At 40.0% G+C, this 18,577-nt stretch overlaps 1 protein-coding gene across 2 annotated transcripts in view; it reads right to left on the bottom strand.

The window, feature by feature from the left end:
* sgpp2 (sphingosine-1-phosphate phosphatase 2) overlaps positions 1-18,577 on the bottom strand; it is a 48,715-nt gene that overhangs the window by 2,397 nt on the left and 27,741 nt on the right. For both annotated transcript variants that reach the window (XM_060834226.1, XM_060834225.1), the window contains 2 exons: positions 15,334-15,513; positions 2,012-2,101 (listed from right to left, as the gene is read on the bottom strand). In XM_060834226.1, coding sequence (XP_060690209.1) covers positions 2,012-2,101; positions 15,334-15,513 — 270 coding nt within the window. The remainder of the gene's footprint in view (positions 1-2,011; positions 2,102-15,333; positions 15,514-18,577) is intronic.

Here is an 18,577-nt window from a genome sequence, read left to right on the forward strand (position 1 = left end):
GGGGGATATTGGGTGGGGACAGAGCCAGCTTCCTGCCTTGATTTAGTCAGCGGCAGGAAACCTTGGACATGGTCTTCCTGCACTGATGCTAACTGAATATTTAAATAGGCAATTAGTGCCCATTTAAGAGTCCCGTGTTGTTGCTGATAATATTCAACTAGTGGCAGACAAAGCAGTCACCATGTGGAAAGCCAGAAAAGCAAACCCTGCTGAATTTGCTTTCAGAATTCCATGGTGTTCCCCATTCAAACACACTCTGCCTGATCAAGCGATTCAGCATAAGGAAGTGGTGTGGGATAGTGGTACCCATCTCTTCCCCTTTTGTCCCATTGCACTTGCCTAGCCCGTAATCTCCAACCATGATCCCTGTCCTGTCCTCATTCATCTACGGCATGGGTCCCTCATTGATACTGGACCTCTGGTGAGTGCATTTCCAGTAGCTGCCACTATTCCTCTGATGGCGCTGATGCCAATGCATTGCATTTGACCTTCGACTGGTCAGCAACCCTCAGTTATCAAATTTCCACCCTAGAACATTTGATCCCAGGGAAGCCCTGAATGTCATTTAATGTGACAGGCCCTACCCAAAAAGAAGTGACATAGTGTTCTGCAACTGGCAGTCAAGCACCTGTCACCTGGATTAAATTCTACCCAATTGTGCATTTTCCAGTAATGTTAATGGGTAAGTAATCGGGAGTGATAACTCAAGAAACTTTTTCCTTACCTAGACTAGGGACATAGAGGTCAATTGTTATCCCATCTGAAATCAGCTAACTGAATATAGATTGGGATCCAAATTCCTTTGATTTAGTCTCTATGACTTAGTGCTATATCAACCACTAATTTTAGCCCAATAGGTTGCTCCATAGTTAAATACATCTATTTTAGACAGTGCCATGAGATAGCTGACTCAGAATGTCTTTTAGAAGGGAATAGGATAAAAGCACATTCAAGTTGCTCATGTTACACAGGATATTGAGCACAGAAACAGACTACTCGATACAACTAATCCAAACCAGTGTCAGGGTGATCAATTTCTGCATTTTAAGGGTTTGCCCCTCATATTAACTGTGTTCCTCAGGTTTAACAGGGGTTACCTTTTGTCCTGTATTTATAGGATAATTTGTGAGAGACTGAGCCTAGGAAGTTCAGTTTAATGAATTGAGTGGGACTGCAAGTCTGTGACATTTGTCAGCATAGGGATGATAATGTCAGGAGTCCGCAACTTTGGTTGCTTTAATCCAACAACCTAATCCAGCTCTTATAGTCACAGCAACACTCCACAATCTAATTTACACCCACCAGTCACCCTCTCATTGTCAGATTAACCAGAAATACCCTTTGCTCTCCTGGTGAACAGCACCCATCCCTCACATGCCACCACATGCCTCCCACTGTTGAATTGTGCCTTATTTTATTTCATCAGCATTGGCCATGCTGCCTAGTGTTTATGCTTCACTTGAACTTACTCCCACCTTTCCTCATTTAAGTCTGTCATAATAAACCTCCACTTACTTCTCCTTCACAAATGTCTAGTTTCCCTTAACTTCATCAATTCAAGTTGCTTCAACCACTTCTTGAGGTAGGCTGTTCCACATTCTTTCCAATTCAACTTACCACTTGGTAATTTCTTCTGGATTGGTATTGAATTTCTTCCTGACTATCTTACATTTATGATCACTTGTTGTTCCTTCTTCCACAAGAGGAAATATTCTCTTTGTTCCCACTCTATCAAAACTTTCCATAATTTAAAGGCCCCTGCTTTCTTTCTTCAAGAGGAAAGAGACCCTGCCTGCCAATCCTTTCATGATATCAATAACAGAATGTGCCCAGACTTGAAAAGGTTCTGTTTCAAGTTTAATTATTGCATCAGTTGAGAAAAGAATTAAGTTATTTTCAATTTCTTTTAGTCCTTTGACATATAATATCATCTTTTCGTCCGCTGTGAGTTTGTTAGTTATTTTTCATAATACAAGAGCTACCATGGTAATGAAGGGAATTTATGTCTTACCAGCACAGTGTGCATTCCTGTGTAGAGCCTGCTGAGTGAGACGAGCGCAGATAGCACCGTAGATGCCATTAGTCCTAATGCAACTGAATACTGTAAATCAGGCAAATCAAATCTCTGTTAATGGATAGATTAATTATTCAGAACAGCATTTTTCACAGAAAGGAATAATTAAAATTTAGGTGTGCTCTTCCAGTTTTACAGAAGTATTGTATTGTTAATAACTGTACGCCAGGATCAATGTATTAATAAGAAAGTCCCCAATGTTATTAAATTGCTGCAAAATAAAAATTTAAGTGTAAAAACAAATTAACAGAGGTCTTGATCAATAAATTAATACATATGATTTCTGCTTTTAACTGTCTGTAAAGGTAATAAGAACATAGTTATTGCAATTACATCGGGCAGACAATTGTTGATTTAAAATAAACTAAAATGTCATTTAGATAAATTGAAGTTTTTTTGAAACCGTCACTAGGATAAGGGTTATCAGATAGAAGAAAGAGCTGTGAAATAGATTAATAAGAATCAGGCATACAACTGAATGGACGACACTCTGCAAAAATATTGCTCAGTAAGTGAGTTAAGCTGTATGAGTGACCCTTGCAGATTTCCTGGTAGCCAGTTCAAGAACCTCCAAGGGAACAGCTTGGGAACTTCATCTGAGGAGAATGGACATGGAATAAAAATATTCATACAATTCATGTGGTCTCGGGAGTGGCTCATAGATACTATTTTTTGTGCTGAGTCCCAGTATGAGATTACCAAATCAATTCCCCTACATGATACTGCTTCTCCTGAGAAACTGTTGTCTTTTTTATTGTTATTTCCATGGACAGAGAGATCTTAAACTTTGCACAAGTATACCCGGCACAGACAATAAATAACTTATGGTGAGCATTTAATACAGATTACCCTATAACTGTGCAAACTTGGCACTTAGCTGCCATCAGGTACTGTGTAAGAAAGCAACCATTTGCGGCATTCATGTGAGTAAACAAATTAAGTTGATTAAATTAACTGCTTATCTGTTTCTTAACTACTTATAGATATTAGATAGAGATTTATTGGACCAGGCTCAAGAAGGTTGACTTGAGTTTTAAAGTGAACAAGAACAATATTACAGTACATGGTTCCTTCATAAATTTTCAGTATTATTTCATGTGACTGTGGAGGGGGAAACATTATGATTGCTATATTTTGCTGCAGGCTTTATTCAGTAGGTACCATTAATAAGAATAATCAAGAGGGCTTTGACATCCATTTTAGCTCCTTATAACTATTCATTAAATTAGTGCAATAAAATTAAAAAGTAACACAATTAAAGTGGCATTTCTGTTGTTAAATGCATATACTTGCTGCCTGCAAGTTGCTGTAAAACAATATTTTAAATTCTAATGTACACACAGTGAATCATCATTCTTTAGTAAGAACCATTTACAAGTTATCTTTCCAATTAGAGTCATAGAGTCTCACGGCACGGAAACAGACCTTTGGTCCAACTCATCCACGCCAACCAGATATCCTAATCTGAACTAGTTCAATTTGCCAGCATTTGGCCTAGATCCCTGTAAACCCTTGCTATTCATATACGCATCTAGATGCCTTTTAAATGTTGTAATTGTACTCACCTCTACCACTTCCTCTCGCAGCTCCATACATGCACCCCCCTCTATGTGAAAAAGTTAACTCTCAGGTCCTTTTTGAATTTTTCCCCTCTCACCATAAACGTATGACTTCTAATTTTGAACTCCCCCACCGTGGGATAAAAAACCTTGGCTATTCACCTTATACCCGCCCCTGATGACTTTATAAATCTCTATTAGGTCAAACCTGAGTCTCCGATGCTCCAGGAAAAAAGACTTGGCCTGTTCAGCCTCCCTATAGTTCAAACTATCCAATCCCGGCAACATCCTTGTAAATCTTTTCTGAATTCTTTCAAGTTTAACAATATTTTTACAATAGAAGGATGACCAGAATTGTATGCAGTATTCCAATAGTGGCCTCTCCAATGTCCTGTATAATCATAATATAACATCTCATCTCTTATACTCAATTTTCTGACCAATGAAGGCAAGTGTGCCAAACAATTTCTTCACTTTCCTGTCTCCCTGTGACTCCACTTTCAAGGACCAATGCACTTGCAACCCTAGGTCTCTTTGTTCGGCAACGTTCCCCAGAGCCTTACCATTAACTGAGTAAATCCTACCCAGGCTTGCCTTACCAAATTGCAACACGTCACATTTATTGAAATTAAACTCCATCTGCCACTCCTCGGCCCATCTGACCAAAGCCCCATTGTAATCTGAAATAATAATCTTCACTGTCTACTACACCTCCAATGTTGGTGTCATCTGAAAAGTTATTAACCATAACTCTGATATTCACATCCAAATTGTTTACATAAATGATGAAAAGCAGTGGATCCAGCACTGATCCTTCATGTTCATTACATTTTATGACCACAAAGTAAACATTGCTACAAAGCATATTATTGCAGATACGGATGTAAATAAATTAATGAATGACCTTAGAATGTGCAAGTCATTGTCTGAGCCCCATGCCAATTTTCACTAATTTCTATTTGTTGCAACTGTGACTCAAAAGACAAATGCAATCAATTCTATTTTACTTAGAAAATTTATTCACAATTGCTGTTTTTCATTTAAATACAATTTGATTATTAAGTTTGGGATATGTGTTATATATAATACAACTCAGAAATATTGCAGTTTTGAAACAATCTGGACGACATTGACTAATTCAGCTTACAATGACTACGCTGGCTTTTCATAAAATATAAAAGATTCGCATTTGTATATTGCTATTCATGACCAGCAGACATCTCATTTTTACCACCAAAAAAGTACTTCCAAAATGTAATTGCTATTTGTTGGAAACATTGCAGCCAACTTGCACAAAGCGAAATCCCACAAAAAAGCAATGCAAAGATGGTCTGTTTTTTTTCTGAGTGAATGATGAATTTTAAAACAATGGGGAGAATTCCCCTGATCTTCTTTGAATTAGTGTTATGAGATTGGACAGTCCAACTTAGAAAAGAGATGAGGCCTCAGTTTAATATCTTGTCTCAAGACAGTACCTCTGACAGTGCAGAATACTATCAGCACTGCACTAGACTGAAGGTAAGTTTTGATTCTATGCTCAAATTCAGAAGTGAGACTTGAACCTGGAAACTTGTGACTCAGAGGAAACACAACTAAGCAAAAGCTGACAATGGGGGGATCCAAGATGGCGGCGACCCAGCAAGACTGAGTCCACAGTGCTCTACCCAAAACTTGGGAAAAGTGGGCTATCCACCCCCACCACACTCACTAAACCATTTATAATAGTTGTTAACCTTAAATAGTTACCTATTAGTACATTTAAATAGTCTAATACTAGCTGGAAAATGAGTAAAGGGAAGGGAACAGGCGGCTCTAAGAAAGCAGGGACCCCTCCCCCACCCTCTCCCTCTTCAGCTGCAACAAAGGTGTCTTCAGCTACTTCAGGAGATTTACCAATGAAGATGAGCTTTGAGGAGATGTTTGCCAGGTGGGAGGCGAAGATTGATGCTTTTATCGATGAGTCTCGGCAGAGCAGAGAAGCACTATCAGCCGAGCTGCAGAAGCAGGGCAGAGACATTCAGGAACTGGAGTGCCGAGTCAGAGAGGTGGAGTCGAAGGCCGCAGCCTCAGAGACTGGGATAAAATCAACAGCCGACCACATCCGTTTTCTCGAGAATCGAGTCCAGAACCTAGAAAACCACATTGATGACCTCGAAAATCGATGTCGTAGAAAAAATATTCGGTTGTTGGGCCTTCCCGAGCAGGAAGAGGGAGGCCAGCTGACAGCATTCTTAGAGCATTGGCTGCCACAACTTTTAAATCTGCAGGCTGGATCAGGCCAGGTAAGGGTAGAATGGGCCTACCGGGTCACAGTACGTGGGCCCGGCTCAACCCAGCGCCCACGCCCGGTCCTGTTCCAGCTGCAGAGCTATAGGGAGAGGCAGATGCTCCTGGAAGCCTCAAGAAATCTGGGAAAAGATCCCCAAGCTATGACCCACAAAGGATCCAGGATCATGCTGTTCCAGGACTTCTCCCCAGCTTTGGTCCGAAAGAGGAAGGCATTCGATGAGGTGAAGAAGCGTTTAAGGGACTTAAATATCCAGTACTCCTTACGATATCCAGCGACGCTACGCCTTAGCCACGAAGGATCCATATATAACTTCGGATCACCGGAGAAGGCTAAGGAATTCTTGGACTCTCTTAAATAAGCTGTAAGAGATTGTGGACGCTGGTCTGCCTTTCCCATTATTTTGGTTTACATCCCTTCATCTTTTCTTATCTTTCCCCCTATGTGTGTATGTATATATATATATGTTGGGGCGTTTGGTTAATGTTGATGGGGGGAGGTGGTTACCTTATTCTATTTGACTTCTGTTTTTAGGAGCGGGGTTGTTTTTCTTTCCCCTGTTATTCTGTGGTATTATATTTAAGTATTACGTGTTGAGATTGTAATCTTATAGTTATATATGGTATTAATATTCCCAAATATATTTAGATGTGGGTGTGGGTGGGGGTAGGGTGTTCACTGTTAACTCTAGCTTTATATTATATTTGAATTCTCCTCATTTTATTGAGGAACACCTGGGTCAAGGGTGGGGCACTGGTTGGAAGAGGGTAAGATGGACTGTGGGAGAGGAAGTGACGCTCCCTGGGAACAAGGGAGAAAATCTCCAATTCGGAATGGTTTACATTTTTTATACTTAGAAAGAGTTTTTTGTTATATTGTTTTGAGTGTATCAGAGAATCTTTACTTTTGTAAATCTTGTATGCTCCATGCTCGGGATGTTCTAGATAGGGTTTCCCCTCCCGAGGGGTCTCGGATCTGTCCAGATGATTATGGCTGAACAGTCGGTTAAGTGGTGCACCTGGAATGTCAGGGGGAGTAATTCGCCAGTTAAAAGGAAGAAAATATTATCAAATCTTAAGAAGGAGAGAGTTGATATAGCTCTCCTACAGGAGACACACCTGTCGGATAAAGAACACTTAAAATTACGACAGGGCGGATTTGATCAGGCCTTTTTTTCCTCTTTTAATTCAAAAAGCAGGGGAGTGGTTATCCTTGTCAGGAAGAACTTCCCTTTGAAAATTCTAAATCAGATAAAAGACGAATCTGGACGATATATTTTGATTAAAGCCCTCATAAATGGAGAGGAATATGGGATCTTAAATGTATACTGCCCCCCGGCACACCCCTTTAAATTCATAACGGAAGCTTTTTCAAAACTGATGGCCTTTGGTGCCCGTCATACAATTATAGGGGGAGACTTTAATTGTATTATGGATCCGGAAATAGACAGGATTCCCAAGAGTGCCGCTGGAGTATCTCCCAGATCTAGACAACTGGCGGACCTGAATAAAGAATTAGGATTGGTAGATGTATGGAGATGTCTCCATCCACAGGGTAGAGATTTTTCTTTCTACTCTAATCCACATAAATGTCACACAAGAATTGATATGTTTTTTGCCCCATCGATTTTTCTAAACTCTATAGCAACCTGTAAAATAGGTACTATAGCAATCTCTGACCATGCCGCTGTATACATGGAAACTAAGGTAAAGAACAATGGGACATCTGCTCGGCATTGGCGTATGGACCCCTTCCTGATAAAAGATAGCAAATTTTTAAAGTACTTCTCCCAAGAACTTAAAACTTTTTTAGAAATTAATACTGGTACGGCTAGCAATCCGTCAATGATGTGGGAGACCATCAAAGCTTATGCACGAGGTTTGATCATCTCCTATTCAGCGACCCAGAGGAAAATGAAGGGAGAGCAACAACGTCTGCTCGAAGCTCGCCTAAAAGCAGCCGAAACAGCATACGCTGATAGACCTTCTATCACAAAATTGCAGAGGATTACAGCTCTTAGGACAGCTTTAAACACTGCGCTTACTCAAACGGCTAAAAGGGAAATATTATTTGCGAAACAAAGATTATATGAATATGGCGACAAACCGGGTAGATACTTAGCATTTCTTGCAAAGAAAAAGAAAGCCCCTCAAACTATTCCGACCATCAAGGAAAGTACAGGTACCCTGACTCATGATCATAAAAAGATCAATGCGACCTTTAAAGAATTTTATTCTGAACTATATAGATCGCAGGATTGTGAAGATAGGATTAGGAGGATGCAGTCATTTTTTAAAAATTTGACCTTCCCGGGCCTGACTCCGGAACAGGTGTCGGCCCTAAATACCCCTTTAACAGTCCAAGAAATACTTGAGGCAATTAGGCAACTTCAGAGCGGAAAAGCACCGGGCCCGGATGGTTTTCAAGCTGAATTCTATAAAGAATTTACAGGAATATTGGTTGACCCACTTATGGATATGTATAATTTTGCGCATAGTCAGGTCTGTCTCCCGCCCACGCTGAAAGAAGCAAATATTTCTCTTATCCTCAAAAAAGGAAAAGACCCAGAAGATTGTGCATCTTACAGACCAATATCCTTACTAAATGTAGACTTTAAAATTCTCTCAAAAATGTTAGCACTAAGACTAGAAAGGGTACTGCCATATATTATAAAGGAGGACCAGACGGGATTTATTAAGGGCCGCAGATCATCCAATAATATCAGAAGGGTCTTGAATATGATCCAAGCCTGTCATCAGGGAAAGATACCAGGAGTAGTAATTTCATTGGATGCGGAAAAGGCATTTGATAGGGTTGAATGGTCATATTTATTTTACACATTGGAAAGGTTTGGCGTTGGACAGGTGTTTACCAAATGGGTTTCAACATTGTATAATGACCCCAAAGCAGCTGTTATTACTAATGGGTTAAGATCGGATGGCTTCAGTGTGGGTAGGGGCTGCCGTCAAGGATGTCCTCTCTCACCATTGTTGTTTACACTGATAATCGAACCACTAGCAGAAGCCATCCGGACTGATCCTAATATAATGGCCCCGAGGATTGGTACAGGTAAACACAAAATTACCCTCTATGCAGATGACATTCTCTTATTCCTCAGTAATCCTTTAATGTCAGTGCCTCGTCTAATTCAAGTTATTAATACATTTAGTGCATTCTCAGGCTATAAAATTAATTTTTCAAAATCGGAAGCCATGCCAATGGGTGGTCTGGCTATGATACCCCACTTAATGGACGGATCCCCTTTTCCCTTCCGTTGGTCCCTGGAGGGCTTCTTATATTTAGGTATTTTTATCACGCCAGTATTTGATCAGCTGTATAGGGCTAATTTTGTACAATTAATGGAAAGGATAAGGCAGGACCTCCAGCGATGGAGAGACCTTCCGATTTCCTGGCTAGGGAGAATAGCATTAATTAAAATGAATGTTCTGCCCCGTCTCTTATATCCTATGAGAATGCTCCCGCTGATGCTGCCAAGGCTAGCCCTACGTAAATTATATGGCTGGTTGGGCTCCTTTATTTGGAACCATAGACGGCCCCTTATTAAGCTGAAGAAGCTACAGCTTCCACAGGCAAGGGGAGGACTGGACTTCCCAGACTTTAGGAAATATCAGTTAAGCTCCCTACTAAGTTACATAGCTGATTGGGTTTCATCTGATCCACAATCAATTTGGCTGGATATCGAAGCCTCCCAAGTAAAATACCCACTTATTAACCTTTTATTTTCAGATAAGAGGAAAATCATTACAGACCACTGTAAAAATCCCATAATATTAAACACAATTAAGGCCTGGAATATAATGCGGCAAAATGAGGGTAACTCACATAAAACATCCCCCCATGCACCAATAGTAGGCGCATGGGGATTCCAACCGGGGATTACAGATGCCACCTTTAAACTCTGGAGATCCAAGGGCATCTCATGCTTAGGGGACCTATTTAAAGATGGGATCCTGATGTCCTTTGAGCAGCTGCGTCTGAAATTCGGAATACCTAATGGGGATCTCTTTCGATACTTCCAAGTTCGAGATTATATACAGAGGAAGACTACATTAATAGATAGTCTTTATAAATCAGACAGAGAACGTAATGTCTTACGACCAGCGGGGGCATCCTCCGTTAGTACTATATACCATTTGCTACATGATGGAGTCTCAGGAGACATGGATGACCTGCTTAAAACATGGGAGCAGGACTTGGGGCTAGAAATCTCTGAGGATATGTGGAATGACATTTGGGAAAATGCTAGAAGAATTGCTATCTGTAACAGAACTCAGGCTATCCAACTAAAGATACTTCATAGGGCCCATATAGCTCCGGCTCGACTGGCAAAATTTAAGGCAGGAGCATCTCCAATGTGTCCTAAATGCAAAATAGAGGTGGGTACTCTTGTACATTGTCTGTGGACTTGTCAGAAAATCCGCAGATACTGGACTAAAGTGGCAAATACCCTGACAGAAATTTTAGGAACGGAAATTAGGGTGGACCCTGTATCTCTCCTTTTGGGCTTTTCGAACCTCTCATCTCTGGATATGCATGGGAAGAGACTATTTTCTATTCTCTCTTTCTGTGCAAGGAAAAATATTTTGGTGAACTGGGTGGCTGAGGGCCCCCCTGGACTTTCAAATTGGCACAGATTAATTATGGAATATATCCCCCTTGACTTCCTCACAAATATGGTGCACCGAAAGACTGAATTATTTTATAAAATATGGCAGCCCTTTTTGAATTATATAAATGCAGATATTTCGGCTATCCTAACAAGGGCTTTTATTTAGTGAAGATTTCAGACCGGGCTGCTCCGGGGCCCCTTGGGAGAGGAATCCTGCGCGAATATGGGTTTTATTATATTTGATGTTTATACATTCCGAGCATGTAAGAGACTTAGGTATACACTCTGGTTAGTTATAGGTTAGATTAGTAGAAAGTTGAGTTTTTTTTTCTGTCTTTTCTCGTTTCTTTTTTTTTTCTTTTTTTGTTTTCTTTCTTTCTCTTTTCTTTGTTAAATTATGACTATTGTATATATGATTTAATTGTACATCAATGTTTGTATTTGAGAGTTTTGTTTATTTTTGTAAATTTGCAAAAATGTTAAATTTCAATAAAAATATCTACAAAAAAAAAGCTGACAATGTTACATGATATACAAAGAATCTAATCTAAGATACATATTTTGCCCAAAATCTAATTAGATTTAATCTAATAGGTAATAGCCTATGGGCTGAATCTCATTTCAGTTTGGCTAAATTCAAGCAGTGTTGAAGGCTTTGTTGTCACGCCGCCTGTAACAATTTTTCTCGCCCCATCTTACAGAACTTGCATCACTCATGCCCCTATGGTGCCTGCCACATCCAATTTCTGTCCCATCTTACAAAATGACCTTCTCACAAGAGCTCCCCACTCAACGGATACCTGTGAAAAGGAAGTCATCACCCACATCAGCATCAAAACTCGGTATTGCTTCTGGATATGCATTGGCATTCTGAAACTGCCCTGCCCCATGACAGATGTGGCCAGGAGATGTTAGACAAGGGGAAGATGGCATCATAAATCTCCAGAAGCATCTGGAGGTCCTGGTGGTGCAGAAGAGGTGGTCACACCACCAGACCCTGCCAGCAGGGTTCAAAAATCACTGCCTGGGACAGTGCTGTCTCCAGCTAGTAATCCACAAAAATCTTTATGCTCTTCCAGGGAAAGTGCCACAATCTTTCTCTGCTACTTCACATTCACTCTACCAATGCGTTTGTACATAGCTCCCAGCAAGGCTCACGTTCTAGCACTCTCATTATAGCCTGCAACAACTTCTCTCACATGGTCTCCCCGCTCAGTTTCCCACACTATAATCCTGTATGCCCTCGCCCATATCTCTTTAATACTTTAGGACATCTTGTCACCTTTCCACTACGTGCGCCAGCACAGATAGCCGTGTGACCCACTGTCATCTCAGTCATTCAGGCCTTTTCTCTTTAGATTAGATTAGATTAGATTACTTACAGTGTGGAAACAGGCCCTTCAGCCCAACAAGTCTATACCGACCTGCCAAAGCGGAACCCACCCAGATCCATTCTCCTACATTCACCCCTTCACCTAACACTACGGACAATCCAGCATAGCCAATTTGCCTAACCTGCGCATTTTTGGACAGTGGGAGGAAACCGGAGCACCCGGAGGAAACCCACGCAGACATGGGGAGAATGTGCAAACTCCACACAGTCAGTTGCCTGAGGTGGGAATTGAACCTGGGTCTCTAGCGCTGTGAGGCAGCAGTGCTAACCACTGTGCCACCGTGCCGCCCAAATTCATTGGAAAAGAAGACAGCCCATAACATGGCAGACAGACTCAGGGTGGGTAGAGGTATGCTGGACATCAGGCTCTTCACCTACTTCAAGGAGATAATTTTGGTCCTCACAGGAGAAGATTAAGATTGCTTCAGCACAGGTACTGAAACATATATGCCCTGCCAAATGTGCAAGTGCTGTTCTGAATGTCATTGTCACTCTCCCTGTCACAGTCAATCTCTGGGAGCTCTTTTAACCACTGGCTACAACACTTTCTCTTTATTTTGTAGGTTCTGAAAGCCTGACCTCAACCTCAGCATCAAATTCTCTGGCTCTGTCAGAAACTCCATCCTCAATCTCTGAAGACAAGATTACAAAGGCTGCAAAGCAAGTGTCGGCAAGACTGCTCCCTGCTCAGATATTGAAACTGTGGTGAGCCGGCATGACAGAGCGTGAGGGGCACAATCTGGTGAAGACCCCACTGTGACAGCTCTGCAGTTTCTTGAGGCAGAAACACCCGAGGCCACTGGCAGAGGCAGGACTTATACACTTAATAGTAAACTCCAGGAGTGTTGCCAAACAAAGAGAGCTTGGAGTGCAGGTTCATAGTTCATTGAAAGTGGAGTCACAAGTCGACAGGGTGGTGTAGAAGGCATTTGGTACACTTGCCTTTGTTGGTCAGTGCATTGATTATAGGAGTTGGGAGATCATGTTGCAGCTATAGGACATTGATTAGGCCACTGTTGGAAAACTGAATTCAATTCTGGTCTCACTGCTAGGTTGTTAAATTTGAAAGAGTTCAGAAAAGATTTACAATGATGTTGCCAAGGTTGTAGGGTTTGAGCTATAGGGAGAGACTGAAGGGGCTGGGGCTGTTTCCTCTGGAGCGTTGGAGGCTGAGGGGTGACCATATAGAGGTTTATAAAATCATGATGGCTATGCATAGGGTGAATATCCCTGGTCTTTTCTCCAGGGTACAGAGTCCAAAACTATAAGGTAGAGGTTTAAAGTGAGAGGAGAAAGATTTAAAAGGGACCTAAGGGGATTTTTTTTCACACAGAGTGTGGTAGGTGTGTGGAATGAGCAGCCAGAGGAAGTGGTGGAGGTTGGTACAATTACAGCATTTAAAAGGCATCTGGATGGGTACATGAACAGGAAGGGTTTAGAGGGACATGGGCCAAGTGCTGGAAAATGACTAGATTAATTTAGGATATCAGGTCACCATGGGCAAGTTGGGCGGAAGAGTCTGTTTCTGTACTATACATCTCTATGACTCTGTAATTGACTGGATTAAACAACACATTTAGTTTTAAAACCATTACTGTCACAAACAATGTCCAAATAACATTGATTAAAACTACTTTTGTAGCTAACATAACCACTAGACTGCAGAAATGTATCCCCAATTTAACTTTTAAAATGAGTGAAGATCCCTAGTTAAGCTTATGCTATACTTTATCCCTTAGTGAACACTTGTTCTCCTCAAAACGTCCAAAAGCAGTTTTTCTCTTGATGACTTGATTTATTTTTCTTTTCCAGATGGATAGCTTATAAAGCCCAAAGTGATTTTCATGGTAAGGGTTATCGCGGTGATTCCTCTCTCTAGCAAAAGCTAACTTAATTCTTCCAGTTTTCTTTACATTCTCACAAACTTAATATGTTCAAATTCAGATGCTCTTCCATTCCCATTTTACGTGGTAGATAATAGACTGCCCATCTGTATCTTTATGTTGTCTCTCAGAACTTTGCAGACTGGCCTGTCTGTGAAGTGCAGGGATGTTGAAAGATAAAACTCTGTAAGTTGATACTACAATGACTTTCCATTGCATACTCTCTCTTCAAAGGTCACCCCCATGACAACGTGAATCCAAAGGGCATTCTATCCAGGTAGTAATGCTAATTAACTATCTTTTGGACTTGCAAATTTAATTCTATCTTGAAGTTAAACAGTTTAAAATACAACAGTTTGCAAAACCTGACACTCCTAACATCTTCCTGTGAAACTTGGGAGTCTAATGGTGTATCGACCAGTTTATCAGCTCATGTGGTTTGGTCATTGTATCCCTCTTCTAACTTCTTCCCAGTAAGGCAACCTGCCCACCACCCCTCTGTACTCCCCTCCATCCACACCCACCCTCTTGACACTTCCACAGCCAAGCTCCCCAAATGTATTCTTGGGCAGAATTCAGAACAGGTCATATGACCCTTAGATGAAAGCAAAATTCTATGGATACTGGACATCTGAAATAAAAACAGAAAGTGCTGCAGAAACTAGATATGAGTGGCAGCATTTGTGGAGAAAGAATGAGAGCTTGTGGTGTGAGTCCAGTCTGATTCCTCTGCTGAACTGCTATTGTGTTTGTAACCAAAGGATGAAAAATTGTGTGGTGTTGAACATGGAATATGAATGCAATCCCATAAGGAAGATAAAAGAAGAATCTGTTGCAATATTAATAAGGGAAGAAAGACAACATGGTAAAAGGAAGTGGATATCAGAAATACATACTTAAGTGGTTGAGTCCAAGGAAAAGGATATTGTAGGAACAGAAACAGAGGACATGAGCATACACTTAACTTTCTACTTTCAGTTCCTCAGTGAAACTTTCCTCCCACAGGGTATCAGAGGGAGATGAGAAGAGAAAATCAGGAAGATTATGTTAGTGTGACATCATCTAACACTTTTTGAAATAATGTTCTGTCAAGAAAGTTTAGTTGGAAGCGGGATTACTACACATCGATAGAAATGATTAATAAAAACAATTTCTGAGCTGATCCAGATTATTTTGTCACTTACTAAGAATTCTTGAGTGCCATTTTAACTGCTCTGGAACCTGCTATTCCTGTTTTGAAATCACTTCAAACACTGTGATGTGACTTCTTTTGAGGGATCTCACCATGTCTACTCAATAATAAATCACTTGCTGTGAATTGAATGCTGCTAACCTTTGCGAAAATCAGAATATATTTCTGCAGTCTATCCGTATTTCATGAGTAAATTATTAAAGTAGGTAGGTATTAACAACATGGGCAGGAATCCTTTTTAATGACGTATGAAATCTGTACATTGTGGTTTTACATTTGTGAGCTCCTGTCAAGAATAGAATGTAAAATTCCTACCTTGTACCTGTGCATTGTAGCGATTAGAAATGTAAAGGAGATAGCCGTTGCTGCCATGGCATGCGTTGAGGGCATACCATACTCTGCATCAACTCTTGTTTCCAACTTTACAACTGGTGGGGATAATGGACGAGGCCACTTAATGATGTCTTTGGAGGCTTGCCCCAAGTACATAACAATCTGTCAAAACAGTTACAAAATGGTTGGAGACAGTTATTCACATAGATACATTGCACAATTCCATTATTTTCTGCATGTTTCTTCCTGCCGTACTTCATTTTAGAACTCATTAATTTTTTAAGATTGCAAAATTATTTATTATAAAAAATCTGACAGGAAGAATTTGAATTTTTGTAATGCCTTTCCCAATCTTAGGACATAAGAAAATAGGAAGTGGTGTAAGACATAGAGCTCCTTGAGTTTACTCTGCCATTTAAAAAAGATCATGGCTAATATCTGGCCTCAAGTCTAATTTCCTAACTAATTCCCAAATCCTTTAAACCCTTTGGTGTTCAAAACCTGTCACCCTCAGATATGAATGCACTCAATGATTTAAGTATCCACAGTATTCTGGGCTGTAGAATTCAAAAGATTCACAACTATCTGAGTGAGGAAATTTCTTTTCATCTCCTTCTTAAATGACCAACCTTTTATCCTAAAACTATACTTCTTAGTTCCAAACTCACCAGCCAAAGGAAATATCCTCACAACATCTACTCTGTCAAACTTTCTCAGAGTCATGTAGAATCATAGGTGACTATAGTCATATAAGCTATTGGGACCACAGTGATGGTGCTAGCCCTCTAAAGAAGCAATTCATCAAAGCTCACTGTTTTGCCTTTGTCGTGTAGCCCTGCTAATTTTCCCCCTTTTCAGATAATGGTCCAATTTTTTTTGACAAGCCTCAATAAAACCTACCTCTACCACAGGCAGTACACTCTAGATCTTAACAACTCATTACATGAAATATCATTTCTTCTTATCATCATTGTTCCTTCTACTGATTACCTTATGCTTGTGCCCTCAGATTTTTGATCCTTTCACCAACGGGAACAGTTTCTCCTTGTCTATTCTATCAAGACTCGTCATGATCTTGAACACCTCTATTAAATTTCTCTCAACTTTCTCTTCTACAAGTAGAATAGTCCCAACTTCTCCAGTCTTTCTATATTACTGAAGTTTCCTGTTCCTGGAAACAGTTTTGTGAATTTTGACTTCATTCTGTTTCTAATGCTTTAACATTCATCCTAAACTTTAATGTCCAGAACTGTACACAATACTCCCATTAAGGCTGGACCAGTGTTCTATGCAATCATTGTTGCCTATGTAATTAATCTCCCTATTGATAAGTCCCAGTATACCATTTATTAATTGCCCTCTCAACCTGTAATAGCATCTTCAATGAAGTATGCTTATGTACATCATAGTCATAGAGTCACAATCCTTCTGGTTCTGCACACTTTTCAAATTATAATCCGTATTTTGTGATATCTTTCTATGTTCTTCCAACCAAAATGAACAACATCACAGTTTTCTTCATTTAATTTATCCTGGCACTGGTTTGCTCATTCCACCAATCTGTCTATGCCCTTGTAAAATTCAACACTCTTGTCCCCATGCTTCAAAATACTTCCAAGCTTTGTATGAGCCATAAGTTTTGAATTTGTGCTTTGCCTAGCAAATTCTAGATGATTGATATATATCAGGAAAATCAGGAGTCCTAACGCTGATTGCTGTGAAGAATACTGCAATAAAACATCCTCTCCTCTGAATAACAACTGTTAACAATTATTGTTTTCTGTGACCCAACCAGCTTCGTACCTGTTACAACTTGACTTTCATTCCACTAACTTTGCTGTGAGGCATTTTGTAAATTTTGTTTTGAAAGTTCACATATTCCACATCAACTGGTATATTTCAATGAGACCATTACAGGAAGGTTTGGCTTATTCAACTCTATCTCTCCTCATATGCAACCCTCTACTCCTCAGGCATCCCAAAGTTCTTGGCATTCAGTAAAGTACTTTGAAAGTGTTGATACAATTGTGATGTAGAAAATGTAACAGGCAGTTTGAAGAGAACATTACTCCACAGGCATCATGGTGATATTATAAATGTAAATGTTTTAGTTATGTTGATTGAGAGATAAATATTCGTCAGGAAAATTTATTATTTGAGCTATCTCGGTGACTCACTAGTAGAATAAGGTCCAATATAGTACTGAGGTTTAAAGACTAGAAAGATTTCATATTTAATCATGTACTTAAGTTGAAATGGGTGAGGGGTACTAGAATTATCCTCACTGGCTCAGGCTAGAAAGCGAAATAAAATACCATCATTGAGAAATTAAGGAACTGAAGTCTAACAGTCCCCCAGGGCTTAAAATTTACATGCTGGTGTTCTAAAAGAGAAAGCTGCAGAGATAGTGAATGTACTGGGTCCAATTTTCCAAAATTTCCTAGTTTCTGGCCTGGTCCCAGCAGATTGGTAGTTAGCAAATGAACCACTGCTACTCAAGATAAAAAGGAGTGAGTAAACAGGGAACGAAAGGAGTTAGTGGAATATCAGTCATTAGGAAAATGCTGAAATCTATTATTAAGAAATGTTAATAAGTAACATTTTCCCATCTTATACTCCGTCTGTCAGATTTTTGCCCACTCACTCGATCTATTTATGTCAGTCTACAACTTCCTTATATCTTCTTCACCAAATACCTTTCCCATCTACCTTGATGTCATCAGCAAATTTAGCCACCTTGCCTTTGCTGCCCTAAGTCATTGATCTAAACTGCATATGTTAAGACCCAGCAGATCCTTATGGGACTCTACTTATGACATCCTGCCAATCAAAAGCCCATTTATGAATGTTGTGTTTTCTGCCAGCCAGTCAGCCATCTAATCTTATATCCATGCTTATATGTTATTCCCTACACCATGAACTTTACTTTTCTTCAATATCGTTTGATGTGGCTTCTTATCAAATGTATCCCAGAATCAAAGTGCAGTACATCTATAGGCTCCCCTAAGCACAGCACATATTAATCTTTCAAATAACTCGAATAATATGGTTCAACCTGTGGCAGACGAAGTTAATGTGGATAATTGTGAAATTATCCAATTTGGTAGCAAAACAGGAAGGCAGATTATTATCGGAAAAGTGATAGATTGGGAAAGAGGGATTTGCAATGAGACCTGGGTATTTTTGTACACCATCATTCATTGTAAGCATGTACGAACAATAGATG

This window comes from Hemiscyllium ocellatum, chromosome 13, assembly GCF_020745735.1.
Source record: "Hemiscyllium ocellatum isolate sHemOce1 chromosome 13, sHemOce1.pat.X.cur, whole genome shotgun sequence".
Lineage (NCBI taxonomy): Eukaryota > Metazoa > Chordata > Chondrichthyes > Orectolobiformes > Hemiscylliidae > Hemiscyllium > Hemiscyllium ocellatum.